Here is a 15,475-nt window from a genome sequence, read left to right as displayed (position 1 = left end):
TTAACTTTAAAATGGCTGCTTGAAGGTGCATTAAAGGAATAATGCATTAATGTTAGCCTCCATGTCTTTAATCAAATCCAGATTCTCTGGTCATGGTAATAGGAGAATCGCAATTTTCCACTGGGATTGATATTAGGTGTACATCTCTTGGTTAGTCTGGTATTTATGAAGGGGTGACTGGGGTGCTACACTATGCTTAATGAGTACTGAGTTTTAAGAATGCTTCTTTATCGATTATTAAGCAGTTACCAATATGCAAATGAGCTTATATTCATATGGCTTTTTAGATATTAATCAACCTTCATGGACACATTCCTTAGGTTGTGGGAAAACACTTGATTTAAATACACATTGATTTGTGTTGGATTGATTTAAATTGATTAATATTAATACTGAAGTGCAAGAGATAAGCATATGCTTTTGATATAAAGCGCAGATTTTTATTATTTAATTCGTTATGTGCTAATCTAACCATACGATTGGAAATTATTGCTGAAATGTACCACATATAAGATGGTTAATTGTGTTATTGTTTTATTCTGATTTTAGTACACTTTCTCCCTGATGAAAGGCCTCCCAGGCCTGAAATGAATTAGGGCTTGGGGGAGCACGGGATTGTAAAGCCTTTTGTTAATAATTCCATTCAATAACTTTATTTCGGCCACCTCGTGCCATAAAGGTACATTAATACAATCATACAAAATAACAAGCAAGTTAATAAATAGCATAAAATAATACAATACAATCATGTATTCTACATTTTTTCCAATTTAAAAATGTATTTCAGCCATTCCTAGATAAAAACAGCTTCAAAATTCCTTGAAAGTTATCGATATTAAGAACTAAGTTAATAAGTGGTACAAATAACCACATTATAAAATGCCTCCATAAATTTCTTTAAACAGACAGGCAAAGATACAGCTCCACAGATGATTATTTTAGGAAACTCCTTCGCTTATGCCACATCCCATTCAGAAAGCGCGAGGCAGCAAAAACAATAGGGGGATGGGTATCATACTTTAAAATCCTACGGGCTTGAAAACAGTGTCTAAATCCTAGATTTCTACAAATTGGAATTACCCATCGTTTGCGGGATACATGATAAGCAGGGCATAGGAAAAACACATGAATTTCAGACTCTGTCTTATGTTTGCACGCCGGGCATTCCTGAATCTTTTCATTGTCCAATTTACTGGTGAACAACATAAGAGGGAAAGTCCCCAATCTAAATTGCATGTATAATTTCCTGGCCAGGGGAGGATAGATCAAATCTAAAAACTTTTTTTATATTCCGCTTTCACCTGTGGAAACTCTGTTGTCAAGCGACCAGCAGTAGAACTTACTTGGAGGATTGACAAGTTATGATACCTATAATGTCGCGCCAGTTCTACCCTAGTTGTTAATGAGCACGCTATATCCGGTGCTTCCCAAAGTTCCTGCCTCTCTATTCTGGTACTAAGAGCCCTTATGTGGTTAAGCCAAGGGAGGTTCTTACTGATCAGGGTGGGCAAAACCTCTCTGAGTTTGTCTCTATAAGGAGACAGCTCTGGTGTTACCCATAGCCTTCGCCAGTACATGAGGGGTCTTAGAGCAGTCTCTTCATCAATGGGTAATAGCCCTAAATCCATGCAGAGGGGAACTAAAGGGGTGCTAGGCGGAAGTCCCACCAAATTCCTCACGAAAGAATGCTCTACTTTCATAAGGTTAGAGGGCCTACAATGTCCCCACAGTTCAGCCCCACAGAGGGAGGCCCCCCCTAGCCTGTCCTTCATAGATTTCAATAATAGGGCAGCTGGCTCAAACGTGGCCAGTCTGTAAATTTTCATGATCCCGCCCGCTGTTTGGGTTAACTTTAGGCTTGCCCTGGTCAATTGGGTATCCCACTCCAGCTGTTCAGATAAAGTGATGCCCAAATACTCGAAAGTCTTCACCCTCTCCAGGGGTGTGCCGTCTAACAATGGGTTCGGGCGAGTGGTCCTGGGGGGGTTGAAGATCATGAGTTTAGTTTTAGATAGGTTGATCTCCAAGCCTCTCAAGATGCAAAAGTCAGCAAAGCCATCCAGAATGCATTGAATGCCCATTGATGTTTTGGACAACAACAAGGTGTCTTCTGCGAACATCAACGCAGGTACCCTCCCCGAGACTAACCTTGGAGCATCACTGTCTTTAACACCAAGTAGATAGTCAATAAGCCCATTGATGTAAAGGCAGAATAGGGTGGGGGCCAGGACACACCCCTGGCGAACCCCCTGCTTCACCGGAAAACGCGCTGACAATTCCCCATGTTTCCCGCACCTAACTTGGGGAGTAAGTCGCCCTGTGCAACCTCACTAACACATCCAAAAGGTACGGTGGGATCCCAAGGTCACACAATACTTTCCACAGTTTTTCTCTAGGAACTAGGTCGAAGGCAGACTTCAGGTCGACGAAGATGAGGTAGAGGCTGCCACCCTCTACACTCACCGTCTTCCAGTATAGAACCTGAAGTCTAAATATCTGGTCGATAGTTGATCTACTCGACCTGAAGCCTGCCTGACTCAGGATCTCCATCTCTTCTATCCAGCCCTGAATTCTATCTAAAATGACCCGTCCCATAAGTTTTTGAGTGGTGTCTATTAGGCTAATAACCCTATAATTGGACGGTAGGAGAGGGCCACCCTTTTTGTGTATGGGGACTATCTCGGCCCCACGCCAAGTATCCGGTGGATCCATACCCTTTAGGATAGCATTAAACAGGGCACACAGATACGGACCCCAGATTTTCGGTTCCATCCGGAAAAGGTCCCCGGGTAGCTTATCTAAACCTGGCGCTTTATTAGGTTGTAGTTTATCAATGGCGGATTCTACTTCACCTAAGGTGCTCTCCCAAACCCCTTCCAATCGGTACTCATGGAAGGGGTTCGGCGAAGGAGAGGAGGTACCCTCTTTGCCCTGATGAGCATACAATGCCCCAAAGTGTGTTTCCCAGACTGCTGGGGCTATATTGGGTTCTAGGGCAGGTCCGTCCCCCCCCCTAACCCCCAAAGCTGACTATTGCCCAAAGTCTTTTTCATGCAGGGCAATCCAAAAATCTTACCACTTCTCGGCTTCCCAATTTTTCCTTTATAGATTAATAATCCGCTTATACCTAGTCCTATGCTGCTTAATTGCTAGCCTGCCCTTTGCCTTCACTGCAGTTAGCAGTTCTAGTTTAGCCTCACGACAGTTAGCATTATACCAAGGGTGGGCAGAATCAATTTTTGGCCTTTGCTTTCCTACTGGATAGAACACATCAAGCAATTTTGAAGTCAACTATTTGTGGATTTTTAGGGGCCTGTCCTCAATCCCTATTTGTATGTCCATTCCACCTGCCTCACCTATTTCAATTAAGTATGGTAGGACCTGTTGGTATGTATTGGCCAGTTTAGTTGGGGAATTCTGGATATGGCACCACCTCACTCTCCGCCTGTTATTCAATTGGGACAATACATTTTATGCTGGTTTGGGTGCTGGTAAAGGGTTACACAGACCCAAACTCCCTGGTTTGAGGGTCATTACTAGGGCATTATGGTCACTGTCTTGTCTCTGATGAATCTAAAAATAAAGAACCCCTGTCCCGGGCTCTGGTTTCGACCAAGATGTAATTCAGCAGCGAGTTCTGCACTTCTCTATTGAACATGGGCTGGCCTGGTCTATCAGATTTAGTCCTCCCATTACATGCCCTCAGTGAAGATGCCAGGGTGAGGGAATTTAGTTGTAAGACCAGCGGCGTAGAAGCTTTCACAGGTGGAATCTGCGGGTTGGGTATATGCCAGTACTGGTCCTCATCAGCAGGGCCATCTAGGATTAGATTGTTTAGGGGCTCAAACTGACAATTAAAATCGCCCCCTACTATCAGGACAACTGCTGGATCAAGTATTGGTATAAACTGTCTCAGATCTTCAATGGTTCTGGATTCTTGCCCATTTTGTACAGGTCTTGAGTAAACATTAAGTAGGGCTATTTGTATATTTGAGGGAAGTGTTAAGAGGACACATTGTACATCATCCGATTTAGCTGGAATCTGCTCGGCTTTAACACCAAGGTGGGTACCCACCAAAATACTTAGGCCACCAGAGGTTCTCCCCCTACCCTTCATAGTGGCCAATATATTGAAAGGAGCAAAGCCTACTCTCTGGTATTCCTCCCGGACCCACGTCTCCTGGAACAGGCAAACATCACAGTTGTCTACAAAGGATCCCCAGTCTGGACAAGATCATTTATTCTTAATCCCAGCCAAATTCCAGGACAAAATTCTAATATTAGCATTAGCTTCCAGCAGTCGAATATTCCGGTGTCCCTCAGTGCACCTATCAACCTGGGTTGGTAGTCCATCAGGATACAGTCCGGCATAATTGTGCTCTGCCACCGCCAATTCTATACCAGTGCCCTCCCTAACTGCTAGCAATGGTAGGACCATCGCCTCACCATCCTGTGTTATCAATGGTAAAGTACCAAAGGGTACACCATCGTCAACGCTATCCCCCCCCCCCCCCCCCCCCCCCCCCGGTGGACTCCCTACTATCATCAATAGCTCCCTTCGGAGATTTCTCACACCCCTGGGGACTATTTGGGGACAATATCTGATCATGGGCCTCAATTCCCTCACCAGTTTCTAGCAGTCCCGGCTTGTTGTCAAGTGGGTCTGGATGGTGACTGCTTCTAAACTGTCAATCTACCTGATCCAGAACACTGAATCTGTTGCTTACAGGAAATGCGATTGATAGGGGGATATCATTGATATCTTCATCAAAGTATCTACTGCCTGCCCGGACTCTTGGGCCCCAACTATCCCAATTTCCCCAAAGCTGGCCCCCTCTCTTTGGAATGGGATTATTGAAGTGGCAGGGTAAAAATAGGTTAGGGGAAGGGACTGTATTTGTGTAGTTGGCCGTACTGGATACCAATTACATATGTGCTCAACCACCCACCTATTTCTAAAGTTGATCAAGATACAGTCCCCCTCAATATCTTTCTTTCGTTGCCCCACCCAATTTACTCTGCAGGCAAAAAGGATTTCACTGAAAGCCTGTGTGGGGAGTGGCCTGTTATAGTTCAACCAGTATATACATTTATTTTTAAGATCAATATATGACTCACTGCACTACACCTGCGAGGGGCGGATTCCGAGGCTCACAGGGCTCCCTTTGCTGCGGACTTCACTGCTGGAGGCCTGACGCTGTGGTTCCCCCGCCGCCGTGCAGATTACATCGCTCGGCCGCGGAGAGGGGAAAACCACAGCCCCCAGCCTGCCTCGGGGGACTGTACCGCCCACTTCCCTTCCAGCGCGCCGGAGGCGCTTAAACTCACACAGCATCCACTGAGGAGCGGGGCTGCACTACACCTGCGAGGGGCGGATTCCGAGGCTCACAGGGCTTCCTTTTCTGCGGACTTCACTGCTGGAGGCCTGACGCTGTGGTTCCCCCGCCGCCGTGCAGATTACATCGCTCGGCCGCGGAGAGGGGAAAACCACAGCCCCCAGCCTGCCTCGGGGGACTGTACCGCCCACTTCCCTTCCAGCGCGCCAGGAGGCGCTTAAACTCACACAGCTTCCTCCGCGTCGCGGACGCGCGTGGACGGCGCCGGGCGGAGCCCGGGCAGAGGGCGGGCCGTCTGTGGCCGTCAGAGGCCAGAGGAGGTCGGGTTGGGCAACCCCCCTTGGTTTTGGGGGACAAAGGACATGAACTAAGGTATGCATATCTAGAGACTATCCACGAACACTTCTGCTTCCTCTAAACGGTCTACCTATTGGCTATTAAGATACCCATTGGACCGATATAGGTTCGTGTATGTCATTATTGGTTATAACTTAGTTGTCCCATGGCTTTTAAAGGGGCCTCCAAACAAACACTCTCTCTGGGGGGTTCATTCAAGGGGACTCTGGACTACGAAGTAACTAGGGTAACATCGGCAATTGAGAGAGCAGAACATAGTTTGTTTACAGAAACTATGTCCTGCAAACGATCCCCTTTGATTCCAACTGATTCACCGAACTCTTTATTACTGAGGGAATTAAATGGAATTTGTAACACCAGGTACTTCCCAGCAGTACATGGAACTGAGCAATTGAGTCCCCTAACATGCCCTATGGGAAATAGAAGCCCCGAGTTTAGTAAATCACTCCAACCAAATAAAAGCCCCCTGGAAACTCCATTCCCATTAATAGATAAAGCTAACACTCAAGCGATCACGCATTCCCAGGTCCCTCCCCAGAACAGAAAGCGTAAAGGTGTGGAACACAGGGGGAGTCTAGCAAAACATCCAAAATTGATTTTAAGTCCCCCCTTGGTCAATGCCACCATCACACCTGAACCACTCAATGCATGGCCAATACTGGAAACTTCTGTATCCACTTTACCATCCAATTTTTTGGCCCAGCTTGAAGAACTGGTTAAAACCTTTTTATCCCCCCTCATAGAAAGGATAGAGAGAATTGGGGAAAAACACATGATGATAGAAGAAACTATCAAGCTAAGCAAGCAACTGCAGAGTCTAGTTGCTTCCAATATGCTCGAAACTTCTGCACATAGTAACACTGCCCAAAATCGGTCACTAGATTCCATATTACTAGCCTCAAAAAGCAAGGAAGTACCCAAAAAAATCGACAAAGGAACTGAGATCTGCCGCTAGAGCAGGGCCGTCCAAAGTAGTCACGAGCTCTGAGGGGTCAGTTGCTAACCAAGGTAATATGCGTAGGAAAATTAATTGTATAAATCTACCACCAGAGGCAGCACCCTATGTGTGCGTCCTCTCGGGAGTACCGGCGCTCACAAACGGGAAAACTGAAGGGCATCAGGACCTCAAAAATAAAGTACAATTTTGGTTAACTAAGAATAGACCCCTTCCATCTAATATTGATGGAAGAATTTTAAATGTCAGAAGGGTGGGATGGTTAGGTTCCCGTCCTAAGGACATGGCTGGAGACCTGGTAATTGTTAACTTCAGGGATAACCAGGTCATCCCATATCTACGTAGTTGGGACTCACAAATAGGAGACGGGCCCATAGTAACAAGAGAACTGTCCGATTTCTATCCCAGAACCGCGTACTTGCCCCCCACAAGATGGAGCGTAGAGGAAAACCACTGGACAGGCAGGAGGGGCCCCGTAACGAGTAGTTACAAGATACCCACTTATAATCGTTATGACCTTCTTCATGTCTTAGATTAGGTGATCTAAAAGCATCCAATAAGCATAGTTACTTTTTTTTGGCGTCGTCAAATGTAATGAATTTTAATTGATGTCACCTATGTGCTTCCTTTTATATAGTTTAGATATAGTCTCATATTCATTTCATTTCCTCAATTGTAATTGTTTATTTTTTAACTTGCAAAATCTACCTTGTTGGGTTGACTCCTTACTGTCTGTCCTCAGGGAAAATTGATTAATGTTTTTCTAACTATATTTTATTGTAAATGAAATTTGTATGCTGTATGCTTTTATAGTTATTAATTTTAACCGAATAAAGTAAAGTAAAGTAAAAGTAAAAACAAAAAAAGACTCATCTTTACCTTGATTTAACACAGGAACCCCTACTATTACTACAACGTACGGTGTTGATTCAGGTGGAAGATCTATACACAGTAGTGCAGTCTTCGGTGCACCATTAGTCACAGCACTCCTTGCGGGGCACGTATTCTGTCTGTTCTCTCTGATTCGCGCATCCGGCCACCCCCCTCACATAGCTCGCTGGGGTTGTGTTCTCATTGACTCCACCCCCATCATTTGACACACTTCCACATATTACCTTGGCGTTCGCCGCAACATTCCCACTAATTAGGGGTGGAGGTAAATTAAGAGGTGGATTGGGAGGGGGATTGGGAGGGGGCGGGTAGGGTAAATTGCTAGGGACAGGGAGGTTACATGTTACATTTGTTGTCATAACTGGATTCCCACTATCCCCTTCCACCTGCATAGTGTCCTTAGCGTGATTGCATGCAAAAAGAGATTCAAAACGCAAGAGTCTTTCCTCTATGGAGTTAAGTCTGTCGTAGAGGGGAATGCATGAATTAGTAAATAGAATTTCCAATTTAGACCAAAAGTCCATTTCCATCTGAATTGAACTAGCATCACCGCAGTTTGGAGTAGTCATGCTCACTCGAGCGAGTGGCTGACGTGGTTCAGGACTAATTGGCGTGCCAGCAGTTGTCGGCTCTCCGGGCTTTGTACATTTTTGAAATGTTGCTTTTTTATTCCTCCGAGAGGCTCCTCCTCGCTTTCTCTTAGTTGCTGGTTCTGGTTCACACAATTGGGCCACCACTTGCGAGGTAGAAGTACATGCAGACCTCGTTAGTGCTCTGGAAATTGCAACACAAGCATGCTCTTTGTTTAATGGAACAACATGCGGGGTTTCTGGTGTACCTTCCGGACAAGAAGAAATGTCAAGTGGACCCCCAGAATTCTGTAGTTGCTGTTTGTCATTTCCTGTAATAGCAGGAGAGACAATGTCTAAAGTTGGAGGTTGCTCTGGTGATCTAGCATGAGCTAGCCTGCCTAAAGAAGACTGTTTAGAAAAAATGGGATCCTGCGATAGACGCCGTTCTGTCAGTTCAATTTCATGGGCCAGTACAGACGATGCCCTAATTAAGAACTGATCCAGCGAACCCACTATTGACCCACCAGTTACAGATTTCCTACCTTTCCCCCCTCTACAAGTCGTCATGATTTTAAAAGACAACTCAGCAGCTGCTCCAGAAGACAACTCAGCAGCTGCTCCAAAAGACAACTCAGCAGCTGCTCCAAAAGACAACTCAGCAGCTGCTCACATTGTTAATAATGTAATTTAAGGAATGAATTGGTTACACACCTGGAAGTCTGTCATACAGTGGACAGAAATATTAATAAAATGAATTATTAATGAAAAATTAAACGTTATGGTTATTGAGGGAGATGGAATGAAACTACAATAATATTAAGAGTGGAGACTTCTCGCAGTACCTGGAGGAGTGCTTAAGGGAACACATGTCGTTTTCTATACGTGCATATGGTGTTTGACTTTGCAACACCCATGGGAGGAGGGTAATACCCATGAGCACACTACCAAGTAGAAGTTTGATTAAATGTTTATAAATTGGAGTACACTGATGCGTGTGCATGCTTTCTTTCAATTGTGAGCACTATCTAGCTGACTAGATCAGCAATGGCACTGTTACACTTTCGCCATACTAGCAAATATAAGACAATGGAGCTGTTCCAGAGATGCGGTATCCAGAATTTATGATGTTATGATCAAACAGTATCAAAGAGACTAGGATCCACTGACAGCTCATTCTTCACCTAGGATACACAGGTGAAGACGAGTCATCTCTGCTAACTACCCATGACAAAGAACTGATCAAAACAAGATTTCAGCTACACTGGTTACAAAATATTTCACAGTTGATACTAATCCTGTGACAAATTGGACCAAGTACACTGGAGTCTAAACTAGCGTGACATGGTGAGCAAAAGAATGATGGATTTAACCCAGATCTATTGACTGGGGGTGAATGTGTGATTTGCTTTGTATTCAATCCATTATCTTTTGCTTTCTTGCCCTAAGTGCGCCGGGTATTCCCAGACGTGGACCCGGGCTCACTGTGCCATTGGATTCAAGCCAGCCTGGCTGATATTGGGTGATGCCTCAAAACCGGTCCAAGGATGCTCGTTTCCAGTCCAGGGAGGACCAGGCTTGGCAGTTCAGGCTGGATTGTTCCCATGAGGCACAGGGTAAAGACTGATTTCCATATGCTGTGTCTAAACTAGAGTGGCATGGTGAGCAAAAGAACAATAAATTTAACCAAGAACTCTTGACTGGGGTGAATGTTCAGGGCTCGACAAATCCACTCGCCCACTCGCATTTGCGAGGGAGAATGGATGAGGACGAGATATTTTTATGTCCTACTCGCCCTTTCTGGCGAGTAAGAAGACAAACTAACTTTTGTCCTCTGTCTTTGAAAACGGAGCAAAAGTGACAAGATAACAAGATTTCAAGGCATTTTTATTGCTCACAAAGGGACTGAGCAATAAAGATGCCATTAAATCTTGTTAACTTGTCACTTTTGCTCCGTTTTCAGAGACAAGGGTCAAGTAGGTTGCAGTTGGGTCGAGGGGATTTTCCCAGTTACTAGACCTGCAGGACTAGTACAATTTTTCAGATTTGTCGAGCCCTGATGTTTGATTTGCTCTGCATTCCGTCCATCATCTGTGTGTCTTTTGCTTACTCGCCCTAAGTACGCCGGCTATGCCCGGACGTGGGTCCCTAGCTCACTGTGCCACTGGATTCAAGCTAGCCTGTGTATGAGGAGGAATGACCCGAAACTGGTTCCAGGATGCGTTTTTCCCATTGAGGGAGGACCTGGATTGGCAGTTTAGGCTGGACTGTTCCCATGAAGACTGATTTGCTGGGTCTAAACTGGGGTGGCATGGTGAGCAAAAGAACAATGGATTTAACCCAAAGCTCGACTGGGGATGAATGGTTGATTTGCTCTGCATTCCGTCCATCATCTTTTGCTTTCTCGCCCTAAGTGCACCAGGTATGCCCAGACCGGGCTCACTGTGCCACTGGATTCAAGCTAGCCTGGCTAATGAAGGGTGATGACCCGAAACCGGTCCCAGGATGCTGGTTTCCGGACCAGGGAGGACCTGGCTTAGCAGTTCACGCAGGACTGTTCCCATGAGGCACAGGGTCAAGACTGATTTGCACATGGCTGGGTCTAAACTGGGGTGGAATGGTTAGCAAAAGAACAATGGATTTAACCCAGATGACTGGTTGATTTGCTTAGCATTCCGTCCATCATCTGTGTGTCTTTTGCTTTCTCGCCCTAAGTGCGCCGAGTATGCCCAGACATGGGTCCCCGAATCATTGTGCCACTGGATTCAAGCTAGCTGGATGGAGATGATGATTTAGAACGTGTATGTTCTGGTAACGAGGTAACTGGTTGGGTGTTGTCAGTAGAGGAGTGGCGTGCAGCTGCCAGCAAGGCTCAGGTGTTACAAAACGTCATTAGGTGTGTTACTAGTCATTGGCCGTGCAAGCGTAATGTGGAAAAAAGGGTGGTTCTCATTTGGATGTCTGCCAATGAGTTATCCATGGTTGCCCAAATTTTATTGAGATCTGAATGATTGGTGGTACCTGAGAGCATGAGGGCTAAGGTTTTTTAACTTGCCCAGGAAGGACATGTAAGTATGTGGACGATGAAGACCAGAGTCACAGACCATTTTTGGTGCCTGGGTGTAGACAAGGCAGTGGAGCATTACATAAGAGAGTATAGTGTGTGCATCCTAGGTGAAAAGTCACAAGTTACTGTGCTTTACCCCGTACTGACAATGGTCACAAATGGAGTGCCATGGCACAAGTTGTCATTTTGTGTATCTGGACCTTATGGGGTTTATGAAATGTGCCTAAATATGCCTTGGTGCCAACTGATTACATGTCTAAGTGGACAGAGTTGAAGTTCGTAAATAGTGTTAACCCAAGAGTGATTGTTGGTTTTTTTTCTAAGAGGTTTTCATAAGGGATGGATTTTTTCCTAGACGAACAACGGTGCCAAAATGGTGTCCACGGAAATGAGTGGATTTCTTAAGACAAATGGTATCTGGCATTTGAGATCCACATTGTATCATCCCCGTAGTAATGAGCATATTGAAAGGGCCAATCGAGTAATCAAAGACCAACTCTAGCTAGCATTAATCAATGGACGTGAGATGGTGATTGAGGACATGTTATGGGCCATGAGAACAACACCGCACATTAGTACAGGAATGTCATCCTTTTCTCTGTTAGGGGTAGGTCTACAAATACCTGTTTAAATAGGGAATTGATGGGAAGGAAGAGTATTGATTGTGAAAAGATAGGAAGGGTGTTGAACGTGGTAATTAGAGATTGTATCCCAGCTCATATTTGGATTGTATATTTAATGAGAGTTCTGATTCCTCGCCACGTTTGGAAGGGGTGTTCCAGATTTACACCCCTGATTTTGGTGCAAGAGGTAAAGGACGGAGAAAGGCGAGGTGTGGAACAAGAGTAGGATGGTTGTGGTGCCAGGCTCTAAAGCTGGTTATGTACTTGAGAAGATGGGTACAGGAGAGTCCAAAAGTCAGCACTATCTACGCGCAGTTGTGGTGTTCAGCCTGTTTCCATGAGGAAGAAATTTGTACCTAAAAAGTTTGATGATTATGTAATTGAAAAATAAAATGTTGCATGTGTTTTGTCCAATTGTACATGGTTTCTTTCCCTTGCATGTTTACCTTTTCTTTCCCCATGTTGAGGAACCTTCATTCAGTTTATGCCATTGTTTTGTTTCCATTGTATAAGGGAAGGGGGTGTGTTGGGTCTTGTGTTTGTTTGCATTCTAGAACGCTCGGGGAAGATTGGAATGTGAACGTTATGAGATTGGCAGTGCCTGAGTACTGAGTGCAGTGCCGGAGTTGTGTCTTCTGACTTTTCACTTACCACGTGTTATATTTATTCCTGCTGCTCAGCCTAGAATGTTGGTGTGAGAGCTTGTTGGAATGTTGAGTGCGTAAGACTGTCTGTTGGATGTTAAATTGCTGATCTTTCTTTATTTGATGTTAATTTCTGTGATTTGACTTGTTCTCCGCAATTTAATTCCTATATATTGTTCTTCTAATTAAAGAAGGGAGATGTGTTATATTTATTCCTGCTGCTCAGCCTAGAATGTTGGTGTGAGAGCTTGTTGGAATGTTGAGTGCGTAAGACTGTCAGTTGGATGAAGGGCTGAGCAGCAGGAGGCTGCTCCTGGTGGGGTTTCCCTTTCTTATTCTTAACTTACCATCTTACAATAATAAAGGAACTACAAGGACTACGCTACCTTTATTTACAATCATAATGGCTGAGCATCATATCACATCATCTCCCTCCTTTACAATGAAGAGGGTGAAAGTTACAAGGCATAATATTAGACACGGAATCGGCCAACCACATTGAGTCCATAATCCTAATATGGTGGCTGTCAATCGTAAAGCAATCATCCACTCTTCCAACAATAAATCCTCCGACGCGTATACCAATCCACAAAAAAACAAATAATTTAACTGAGAACCAGCAAGCAACTCTCTAAGAAACTTGGCCTAGCGAGTTAATGCAGTGCATTTCTCCGAGATTTCTATCCCATACCCCTCTCCCCAAGTAAGGGACTCTTCCAACATCTCTCCACACATGCGCACCTGTCCGCATACTCCCAGCTTTTGGAACACGTGGTCCAGCAACAGCTCCTGTAGCTCCAGGTTGAGCGGCAAGTTTCTCTCAAACGGGGTCCGCAGCAGCCATCGATACGGCTCCAGACTAGCCATGTCGTTGCCGATCAGGGTCTGGCAGCGGGAAGCGCCGCGGCTGCGAGCAGCCAGCGCTCGGAAGATCAATCGGGGCTCGGCTGAGCAAGCCCAGCCCGCCCGCGCCTGGAATGAACCATTATCAAGCACCAGCGGCACGGGTCGCGGACTCCGCACGGCGGGATCCGGCTCCAGCACAGGGTCTGGCACCGCCTGTGCATCTTTAAAAGAGAAGACATTGCAAGACGTCTCCGCCATCTTGCTGTGGGACAACAAGACAAACGGGGTGCAAAACGATACTAGCTTTTCGACATCACCAGCACTAGGCGCGAAGCATCCTAGCAACAGCCTTGGATACAGGTGGAGAGAAGACGGACTATAGAACACGCGTTAAGAATGACAGCGCTGGATACCCGTAGGCATGAACAAAGAAACAGGACTCAAATAGTTAGATAATATTCTAACATAACCAATACAAGGCAAATCGTTTACCAAAGGGACACGGAGTATGGAGACGCACGATGTTGTGGCTTGGGCCATGCAGAATTCTTGTGTCATTCTGTTTTGTTTGTTTCCTATTCTCTCTTAGAAACCGGCAGTTTCAAAACTAGAGGGTGGAGCCGATGGCCACTTCCCCTATAGCCTAATGCAGTGGTCTTCAAACTTCTTAATGTTGCGCCCCCTGTCTTAACCCCCCCCCCTCAATTATTCTGTCAAAAACGGCAATGTTAAAATATATATAAACATTTCTAAAAATTGCAGTTCTATTACCCCTTTTACACACATTCCCAGTCAGGATATAAATGACAAAACATGTTAGTCATGGCCCATTACAAAGTGGCTTACAGCCTCTCATTATTATCACAAAAAAGCATGATGCTTCTCTTGGCCAGAGCCTGGTGTCTTCCCCCCCCCCCCCCCTTCTCCTCTCCGGGGGAGCCCACTCCCCAGTTTTAAGACATCTGGTCTAATGTGATCAGTTTACATAGCCATACGCTGCCCCTTTATTTTGCATGCAAACTGTAACAAACATTTTACATAACTGTGGTGATGCATTTGTATGTTTTTTGTTTTTTTCTAGATGTGAATGAGCACTTTGCAATCTTGACAAATATTGTCATAGCTTATAAATGAAAGATCCTCTTCAGCATACATGCCCACATTTAGAAACAGGAAAGAGAAAGATAGCGGAAAAAATCAGGGGAAATGATTTTTTCCATTGACAAACATTAAAAAGAGGTACTTTTAGGTAGGAGATAGCTCAAATAATGCCAATTTTTGGCTCTGAAAATCAGTAGTCTCCCGACTGAGTCAGCTGTCATTGCATGTATTTTTCACTCCGATACTAAAAAGTCCTCCTGCATGCACTGTCACTCATGCATCCATTTATCTACACATTAACTCGTTCTTATGTTCACTCACACAACCACAAAAAAGCCTATCCACAAACTCAACAACATATGCAAAATAAATTATAAGAATAAAAGAAGGAAGAGGAAAACATGCTTATACCTAAACATGACGGGCATATGCTTGCAATAAATAAATTAAACATAGCGGGTGGCAATCTTGCAATGGCATTATGAGCGCACGCAGGGTTCTAAGAAATCTCAATTTTATTACAAGACAGGAGGCTCCTATTATGCCTTTTTTCTCGCATTTAATCAAATAGCAGCCAAGATAAACTACATATCCCATCATACAAAGAACTACAGTATGATGCCATAAAGACATTAACCAGTCATAACCCAGCAAGTCTATTAACCTCTTGACTGGGAGCAACAAGTTCTCTTTTCTTGCTGCTCGCTGTCAAGATAGGTACCTCATTTTTCTTAGTTCTCTAAGGATTACTTTTGACAATATTATTATAGGAGTGTCTTATTACTAGTTTTTTAACTGTTTAACTTTCACCCCTGGTCATAGTCCAGTCCAACGCCTCACATGCCATTCTGAGAGACCTTCCCTTCAGGAACTTCTCTGTGATGAGTCAACTGCCACTTTGTGCTGTTTCTCGTAAGCGTTGCGGCTGTATACTTTCTATGGAGGCTGATAACGCGTCGTGACTAGATGTGCATTGGTAAGCATGTCCTCTTATTCATGCCGATGACTTCAGGACATCCTCCAGCTTCGACCTCTCTATTAGGGCTGCCTTCTACATGCCTCGGCCCACCTTGAGCCCACATCTAG

The 15,475-nt window shown here is 44.8% G+C and overlaps 1 protein-coding gene across 1 annotated transcript in view; it reads right to left on the bottom strand.

Annotated features, from left to right (window-relative positions):
* The window catches only part of ACTR5 (actin related protein 5), a 148,560-nt gene extending 134,909 nt beyond the window's left edge, over window positions 1-13,651 (bottom strand). The window contains exon 1 of the mRNA XM_078652150.1: window positions 13,184-13,651. Within this exon, the coding sequence (XP_078508276.1) occupies window positions 13,184-13,546 (363 nt within the window). The 5' untranslated portion in view covers window positions 13,547-13,651. The remainder of the gene's footprint in view (window positions 1-13,183) is intronic.
* Between the last annotated feature and the right edge of the window lie 1,824 nt (window positions 13,652-15,475).

The sequence above is a fragment of the Lissotriton helveticus genome, chromosome 7 (genome assembly GCF_964261635.1).
Source record: "Lissotriton helveticus chromosome 7, aLisHel1.1, whole genome shotgun sequence".
Classification (NCBI taxonomy): Eukaryota; Metazoa; Chordata; class Amphibia; order Caudata; family Salamandridae; genus Lissotriton; species Lissotriton helveticus.
This window is presented reverse-complemented; position numbering and strand designations above follow the sequence as displayed.